Genomic DNA, 9,705 nt, shown 5'->3' on the forward strand with positions numbered 1-9,705 from the left:
ATTTCCATTGTAACTGGCGGTCATTTCTATAAAAAGCTAAACTAAAATAAATGACAGCATAAAGAGCACAGCCGTCCCTTTCATCTTACCTCAACCCTCCCTCTCTCTCCATCTCTGCTTGTCTCTCCCGATTCTCCTCTCAGTTTTTTAAAGCAGACTAATTAAAGAGGGGATCAAACAACCCAGATAGCTGGGTCAAAGTGGCCTCTCTTTCAACTCATAATGGTGGGCAGAAGGTGCGCATCAACCAGGGGCCGACACCAGAAGGACCACAAAACAAAATGGCTGCGCCATCACCTTTAATTATTTATTTCAATTTTATTCTACTAGTAAAAATGTGTGTCATGTCAACCGAGAGGCTGAAGTGGAGAGAGCAAATGCCTGACTCTGTGTGTGTGTGTGTGTGTGTGTGTGTGTGTGTGTGTGTGTGTGTGTGTGTGTGTGTGTGTGTGTGTGTGTGTGTGTGTGTGTGTGTGTGGTAAGGCCTAACGGTCTGATTTGACTAGACGTTGCTTTTACACAGCGGTTATTCAAAGCGACTTCATAGCGAGGCTGAGAACAATCAAAGCAAACCACAGAGCACAACAAGATTTAAGTGCAGCGCGTCGACCATGTTACCGAAGGAGCACTCGTAACAAAGCTAAGAATAGATACATTTAAAACATAAAAATAAAAGTAAGGGACAGAAAGAGATGCTGATGTTTAGCGATGAGGGAGAACAATAAAACCACAACGCTCCAATGGCAGCCCAACCACGTGACTTTCAACCAATAGCTGCTTAGCCAGGGCGGGACATAACTTGGGTGATGTCTTCCTTTGTGTGTGAGTGCGAGTGAGAAAGAAAGATGGGGACCCGAGGGGTATCGGTGATGTAAGATGTGCGTGCACAACTGATTTATTAACACTGACAAGTGGCCCCGTCAGACTGTAAATAATCGCATACATAGGCCCACACACACACACCCAAACCCACACACACACACACACACACACCTCCAGGTCAACTGTGAGTTCACCACAGCACTTGTTGATGAAGTAACATAAGAGTAGTTTTATCTGTATCAACTCTCCCCTTGCTCAAACTGTACTGGTCCTTCTCTTATCCTCTGGACTGGAGGAGTAGAGCCCAAACCGTAGAAGCTAGACTCAGTCACCCTGACTACCCCGAACACCATGCCTTGGTACGCTACACAAATGTGATTGAGTTTCTTAACTCGGTTCCGGTGCAGACCCATGACAAAAGTCATGAATGCAACACTTTTCCGTATCCATGAGCCAAACTTGTCACTCTCACACACAGTTACCTCACTCGCCATTGACCAGACAAACCAGTGAATAGCATCCAGAATCACACAACCCATTAAATAGGAAGGAAAACACTCCAATTTTCAGATTAAGCACGTTGAAAATTGTCTTATGTCGAGACGGACATGGACATTTGGGGTCAAATAGATGGATCAGTGTTCTGGAGTATCGGCTGGCCGCAGCGACACACAGCCATGGATCAGATTAACGGTGGGCTTGTACTTGCTGTCCCGCTGGGGGGGGGGGGGACTCGGGGCAAGGTGGGGAAAGGAAATAGGGTTGGGCGCTGGGTGCTTTTGTGAGCCAGCACTTTGTGAACACAATGAAGGCTTTTTATTTGTGGGTGGTGGTGGTGTGGAGCTGCATTCCTCGCCAGGTGCTGGCTCCACTGGCTTGGTAGTTTCGCCTGGTCTACTCGTTTCCTGCTCGTTGATACTGGAGATACCGAAACACATGTAAATGACACGTGTGGGGGCTTTCACAATTTATTTAAATTTGACACTGGAGATGAACCTGGATCCCACGAGGTGGGGGGGGGAGGGAGGGGATGCTGTGCAAGCTCTGTCGTTTCATCCAAAGTGTGGCGAAACCAATGCTTTAAAAAGAAATGACTGCGTTGGTGTGAAAGTACGAACACTCTTGAATAATAGACAAGGAAAACCTAGTGGCAGAAGAACCACTTAACTTCAATTTTTGGATTTCATTACAGTGAATAACTCCTTTATCATGGAATATCTGGGGGGATTGATAAGTGTTCTTCATGGTTGGTTTTAAAAGATAAAACAATAGGACACTTGACTCACGACTCGAGGCAGTAAAATAATCCTTTGTCGGATTTAGTGATTGTTTATAGCAAAGACAATAAGATAAAGACAGAAGCAGGCCATGGTGACTACTTGACTTGGCCTTTGCTTAACTTGCATTGGTGTTTGGACCACATAAAGCAAGAGAGTCAATAATCAGCAAAGGAGTGCATGAAAGTCAATGATCCTCCTAAAGCCCAGCACACAATGAATGAGTGAAAGAGTGTTCCTCAGCACTTCCTGTAGCACAAACATTCCTCTCAGAAACTAGAGCCATCACCCTCGCTTCCCTTTGCTTCAGTCAAAACCCTATTCTTAGTTTAATTGTAGACTTTCAGCATTCCTTCCTCTTGACCATATACAACACAGACCGTTTACAGGAGTTGTGATTAAAGCGTGGGGCCCACATCGCATCTCAAATAGCGTCTATTCTATTTAGATTGTGACACTAAATGTAGTTTCAATAAAGCCCACCAGCTTCTGGATACAAATGCCATTCCGGAGAATTATGAACCATGAAAATAAAGATCGGAAGAGCAAATGATAAATTGGATTTCCCATTAACGAGATCTGGTTACCAATTACAATGTTGAGATAATGAATTCCACTTAGATCTTTGAACCCGTGAATTTGCGCAAGAGTGTGTTAATATCTCTTTTGGGTGTACATCAATAGTAAAAAGAAACAGACAGGTAGAAGACAACTTAATTCAGACATCTACAGAGGGGTATGGGCTTAGTTAGTAGCACTACTATGCATTTCAAGTGTCCCTTGTCAATAGTGGAAACTGATTAAACCATGATATTTTACTTAGCATAGGCTAGCTGGACAAGAGGGATCACTTTATATCAAGGCTAGATTGGCTACTTAGCATCAGAGTGAACACAGGACAACATGCACCATCTGGGAGATACCAATGACCAAACCGAGGGGTGGGTGATTCTTATGCACTCCTACGCTTTGTGAATAATAAAATATATCTAAAAAGGGACACAGTAACAGCAAGATCTGTGAGGCAGAGTTGGCAGAACGATATGAGTGAGTGAGACAGAGGCAGAGAGAGCGAGAGAGAAGCAGAGTGTGTGTGGGCTTGTCAGTTGTGTGAAAATGTATGAATGTGATACCAGGAAGTTTGGGTGAGTCGGGGTGAATACAAGAGTGAGAGTGATTACCAAAGAAGAAGAGAAAGGGATGAAGGTGATGAGGGTGAAAAGTGAGAGAAGATAGCAAAGAGAGGGGTAGCAGTTGGTGGGAGATCAGAACGGAGAGCTAACCGACAGTTCCCTCAAGGCCCATTGAGAACCGAGCGACATCCCTCGTCTAGAATGCCGGTCCAGTCAGGGGGAACTAAGTGAGCCAAATCTAATCTCGTCCTAGTTTGGATATGAGGAGACCAGAGGAATTATGCAATGGCACTGCACTTCGTTTAGACTTTTTCTTGTTCTTCTGCCTCGTTGGGTTACGTAGATAAAAAGTTTGGCGTTTTGTATGTTGACTACAAGGACTGAAACACAGCTGTTAAGTCCTCTGTTGATGCATCCGTGTACGCGGCGTTTCCTCTACGTGCAACAAGACATTGAAGTTGCTCACCACAGTCACAAACACTAACGAAGCCACACTGTCGAGTCTAGACGGGTGTATCACCTTGTGCTAACAATCAGGCTCTCGGCTGTGTCAGCGTAACTCAAATTAAAAAGGGTACTTTTTTTTGTCTGACAATAGGAACCGTCTGGACTGTAACAGTTTGCAGAGTTGCGAAACAACAAGGCCCTGTGAAATCTCAACATAGCACACTACGTGCAGATTGAGGGGTCTGGTTGTCACAGTGCAATGGATGGGCCCTGCAAGCTTTAAAGCCCCCCCCCCTTCCAACTAAACAAACCGCCACATCTGGTACACTTACATTTCATTTATGTACATTTACATAAATGAACCAAGCATGCAATGTTAATAAACAGCACAGCGTCACATGCAGGAGTGACCAGGGTTTCTCCCTGCAAAGCTTCAGCCATGTGTGACTATTTCGTGGCTGGGCTTTTTCAGCTGGCCTGATCCGGTCTGCACAGGACCCGGTGTGCTTGTTCTGTGAGAGTTTTAACCTACAACCCCGTGCTTGTTTTTAAAGTGTAACCCGCTAACTTGATCATTCTGCGGTCTCCCACTGCTTTACTCAGTCATGCGATCGGAACCGCGGGAAAGGGTTGCACTGAGTCCATCTCTTCCTGATGTAAACATGCCTTTTAGCATTTAATATGCAGATGATATATGTAAGCACGTACTGTATATAATATATGGGAAGGGCTTCAACAAATATGCATGCATACAAATATGTTTCACATGATGTACATATAATTGAATTGGCCTCACAACAATTAAAAAGGAGGAATAGAGGAAGTTGGAGGAATGTATGTGATATGAACAATGTTTCATAAACTGTCATAAAATGTTCTGATGTTCACCTTGCTTCAATGTGATAAGTAAAGTGGTGTGAAAGTACTGTAGCAGTGGAATTTACAGAGTAAAAATAATGGATACTCTGGGCCTTCTCTTGCCCCAAGTATCTTCTCCCTGTGGAGGCTTTCCAAGGGGTGGCTGCCAGTTTCAAACTTCACACTGTGGTGCTACATACACCCTGTCAATACGCACCACATACACAGAGAAGCTGGAATGGGCACACATACATGTGTAGGAATTTCTCTGCTAGTCTCTGAAGGCCCTCTCTGTCTTTCTTCCTTGGTTAACTTTGTCTGGAATGAACATTTTGTGAATTAGATTAGGAGTGGACTGGACTAAAAAGTCCACTTTTGAGTGGACTTCAGTCAGGCAAAAAACAACTGCCAAATATTGAACTGGATTAGCATGACTGCATTGAACTGAAAATGTGAAAATGTTGAACTGAAAATGTGGCTTGGCTTGGAATGAGAATTGAATGGACTTTATTGAAAATGGACGTGAGTCCAGCGTAACATAAAGGAATGAGAATAGTCGGTGGTTGGCGAGGCATCTGCATCCATACTCTACAGCCTGCTCCATTTTGATTCCAATGAGAGAAGGCAGATCCCCTGGAGAAATGTATGCGTGCCACGAGTTCTGGAACATACATACACGTGCACAGACACAAGCTAGACCAGCATGGTCTCCAGGATGAGTCACACTAACTGGACAGGGAGTGGAGGGTGTGGGGGGGGGAAGTGACACGTTTGTCTTGAGGAGCAGACGGCAATGAGCAGAAGAAGAAGATCTAGGAGAAAAAAAATCAGTTGGGGGAGGGCCTACCAACAGACATGAGACACAAGCTAGTAGTGGTAAACCTAATTCTTTATTCAACATCATGGCTGTACAAAATGACTCCCAGACACATCAAGAAATAAAGCTATTGCGCACTTTGGCTCACAAACCGACAGACAGTGTACCTTCTCTATATTCGATTTTACAATTTCACCTGCCAAAACAAATCTTTGAGGGAAATGTGGTTTCGGAAAAGTTATTTATAAATCAGTCATTCTGATTTTGTCTTGTTTGTTCTTGATGTAATGTAGTTGTTGTAGCTTGAGTTACACTTTAACACATGTAGAGTTTGTGTTACATTTTAACTGAAGTCATTCACGATTACATAAATTCTCATCCGAATTTGCAAGACGCCTAAAGGGCCCTGGAACATAAATGAAGAACCATTGTGTCTTACTAGTGGGAATCTAAGATTGCAGCTCTCAAATGTGCCTGGTTACCTCGTTTTCCACCAGCGCTTCAGTGGTTGGCAGAAATGTGGTGATAAAAAAAGACTACACACTTTATTCTTGAGATGCCACACTTTTTTTTTTTAGAGGCACAGAAGCTCTTCTTGTACACAAGGGAAACGCCTGGTATCGGTGCTACCTTAAGCCCGTCTAGTAGGCCTGCTTCATTAGTAACTACAGGTCAGCAGATGACATTACATGCCATGAGGGATGGACAGACCCCCTCTGTAACGAGCTGCTCACTGAGCATTACTTCAGTTTTTTCATTAAGTTGAGGGGTTTGATCCCAGCCAAGAATCTCATAGAATGCAGTTTTGTTTAGGTAGAGAATGCTATGCATTCTAAACTGCACAGTGCAGGATTCATCGGCGCTTCATAAAGAAGGTGTCACTGTCGAAAGTACAGACCATTCGACAGCAATATTCCAGCCAAGTTACAAGACCCAACTCAAGTAGTAAAACAAGCACTTTTTTGAGCGCAAAAACAGCAGTCCCACCGAAGCCCTACACAGCCATGTACTTATCCCCGTTTCTGCACAGTTTAATATTTTGAGACTGGAGGTATGTGTGCCAAGTAACTAAGTCCCGTGGGTCACATCAAACCCTCATCACCCGATCGCTAAAGACCCATCTGGGCAGACCTACAGCAGAGAGCAGGCCCCTTAATCCCCTCATGTGGTGACATGATAAAGGCATGGTTTAAGCCGATCCACAACCATCCATCCAGTGTATCCACATTCTACATCATCTCATCCTCTGGTCCAGCTGCCCTTTCCTGCACGGTTAGCCTATGCCCTTACATTATAATGTTATGCACAGGAGATTTCCCACAATGCACTGCATTCTAAAAATAGTACCACGGCAACCTTCAGTCAAAGTGGATTTGCGTTAAACAGGTTACTGAGAACAGGCAGATGCATTGATATTTCTATTTTCATCAATATAATGGATGAGATATACAGAGATATACTCCGAGTCTGGGGCGGGTAATCATCACTGTCGATCACAGCTCCTTTGTGATTTACAAATAAGGAATGTGACATTTTCATCTTAATGAATGCACTGATACAAAGACAACATGATGCCCATAACACATTCAATACAAATGTAGGTAGTTAAGTATTTGAAAGAGCTCCACCTTAGATTTCCGAGGGAAGATTTTACACCAAGTCTGATGAGAAATCGTACATCAAAACTCAAAGAATTCATGGATACCTTGGTCCGATATTTGAAGTTGATTTCCTCAATTATCCAAATGTGTGCCTGGCCTTCTGGTAGTTCTTTACCCCAGCTGCTAGCATCAGTATTCCTGACAGCCAGGGTTCTGTGCAGGTGGAACCCTGTGTTCCGCTGTTCCTCGGACCAGGCGCGTGCCATTCTCATACTAGCCTAACGCTTGTCTCTCATGGAGACAGCCAGTGAGGCTCCATTTGAGGGGGTGCGTCTAGTCCGCCGCTGGGAGTGGACATGAAACCACGCTGACCTTTGGTGATACTGGCCACTATACTAAATGGGCCTAGGGTCTGTTGCTATCAATCGCTTTGCTTTAAAAATGCAGAAAAACAAGTCTCTTCCTTATAAATGCAAATGTAACACAACATCAACCAACTACTGCTTTAGCAGTAGTACCGATACTGTTGGAGCACCATGTATTTATCCATACTTTAAGTGGTATTGATGCACACACACAAACAGTCAAAATAGTTCACTGAGCATAGTTCAGCCGGTAGGGAATATGCCCATGAGATGCCTTCAAAAACCTTGAAAGTCATTTAATGACCCAATACACCATAAGCATACCCTGTAGCAGTTCAATGGCCCAGATGAAGGGGACATATCTTAACAGAACAGAGCCATTGGGTAAATATTGTCTGACGACAAGTCAAACTGTTGTTTGCTTTTGTGTCAGGGGTGTATTGTGTAAATAATCTACAAGATGTCTAACTCACACTATACAAAGACCTTCCGTAATAACGTTGCCACTGTATATGCTATGAATGTTATCAGTATATCACTAGAAGTGTCACATTAATTAATTGGAGATATTGTACTTAACTTTGATCTGCAAAGGGTCCCTTATCGAAAAGTGAACTTCACTCTTATGAGCTCATAGTACGTTGATAAGAATGGTGTGATGTCCTGAATGGTTAAGGGGCCAGCATGCACTACAATAGTTGCAGGGACCTTGGCCAAGAAATCCAGCCAGTGTTAACTATAATAATCCAGCATAGAGAGTCTACTCTTATCACCATTAATACCCATAAGGTTGGTGAGAACTAAGCTTCAAAGGTTAACAGATTACTTGGGGTAGCCAGTTGACAAACACACACAAGTTCATTATGCCATACGTCGGCTTATTACACATCACAGAGGCTATAGAAAGATGTTGTAAAATGAATAATGGACTGTCACATTAGACCGTCCGCGTCCTTCCAACACACACACACACACACACACACACACACACACACACACACACACACACACACACACACACACACACACACACACACACACACACACACACACACACACACACACACACACACGTTGCTTATTTGAACTTTGATGTTGTATCGTTTGGCATTTGACAAAAAGAGAGACACTACATTATCTTCAATGTGTGTATGACAGCTCTGCCCTCCACTGAGTGGCTCGAGCGTTTCGTTCATAAAACGCAGTGCAGTCAAAGCAAACATGAGGCAGATCGCACTACAGATCAGGGGTAGGCTACTCACAATAACCATATGTACCACATTCTCAACACCACGCTGCTGGCAGCATTGTAGAAATCACCTTCTTTTCACCTCACCCATTAAATCACTGTACAAAGCATCCGAGCAGTAGTAAACATTAATTTTTCTCTTCATGAACTGTGGGCCCCCTCTCAAAAGCTTTCAATAGCTTACTTTGGGGGACCCATTCATACATGCCAAAGGATCATTGCGGATGTCTAACTGATATAAATTGTATACGTTTACCATTTTGGCAATGTATGAATAAAAACTAAACTTGAAACCCCCAAATCCAGCCCAGAAACACTGACACGACTCAATCAGCTTAGCCAGGGCTAGCCTGCTGCTAGCACCTCGACCGTCACACACAATGCCTGGGCTCCCTGAGAGCCTCCATTGCAGTGTTGTGGTGGTGGTCTCCGGAAGACACGTTTCTCATTAATACCCACACATACACATCTCCCACCACCCCTAAAATAAATATTTACCTTCTTCATCCGGGGGGCTTCCGCCACGGTCCCGTCGCGGTTGACGAACGCGTCCCCGCCGCCGTTCTGCTGCGGCTCCGGCCGCTTCATCGCCGACGACTGCGGCATCTTCACCGGGTTCGGGGTGAGCATGCCCGGGCTCGGCTCTGCCTTCACGGAGGGCTCGACCGTGGGGGTCGTGACAACCACGTCGTGATGGGGCACGTTTTTGGCCAGGGTTTTATCGTCCGAGCTCGGTGTCACCACCGGGGAGCCACCGGGAGGTAGTTCTTCTTTGTGAGGCTCGTCTTTGAGTTCGACCTCGGCCATTTTCGCTGTCACAACCTGCACCGACATCGCTGCTGTTCCACCACTGAGTTCCTCTGCCAGCAGCAGCGCGGAGTAGAAGAGTCGAACGGATGTGAGTGGAGGAACGATACGCTGCAATGCATCGTGGTCTTTGTAGTTCAACGCACGTCACAACTGTCCACGCATGAACATTGTAAAAGACTGTAGAATAAATGATTATACAGTCTTTTACCAATCTTCAATTAAATATAGCTATCACACTTCTCTGTATGTTTTTATTGTATTATGAATAATACAATAAAGAAAACATACAGAGAAGTGTGATATTGTTATATTTAAGTATTTTATTG

At 44.3% G+C, this 9,705-nt stretch overlaps 1 protein-coding gene across 2 annotated transcripts in view; it reads right to left on the reverse strand.

Moving 5' to 3' along the window:
• The window catches only part of ahcyl2b (adenosylhomocysteinase like 2b), a gene marked incomplete at its 3' end in the record, with an annotated part of 37,450 nt that extends 28,034 nt beyond the window's left edge, over window positions 1-9,416 (reverse strand). For both annotated transcript variants that reach the window (XM_084483020.1, XM_084483021.1), the window contains exon 1: window positions 9,068-9,416. In XM_084483020.1, coding sequence (XP_084339146.1) covers window positions 9,068-9,403 — 336 coding nt within the window. In that variant the 5' untranslated portion in view covers window positions 9,404-9,416. The remainder of the gene's footprint in view (window positions 1-9,067) is intronic.
• Between the last annotated feature and the right edge of the window lie 289 nt (window positions 9,417-9,705).

Source organism: Micromesistius poutassou (genome assembly GCF_964030765.1).
Source record: "Micromesistius poutassou genome assembly, chromosome: 18".
Lineage (NCBI taxonomy): Eukaryota > Metazoa > Chordata > Actinopteri > Gadiformes > Gadidae > Micromesistius > Micromesistius poutassou.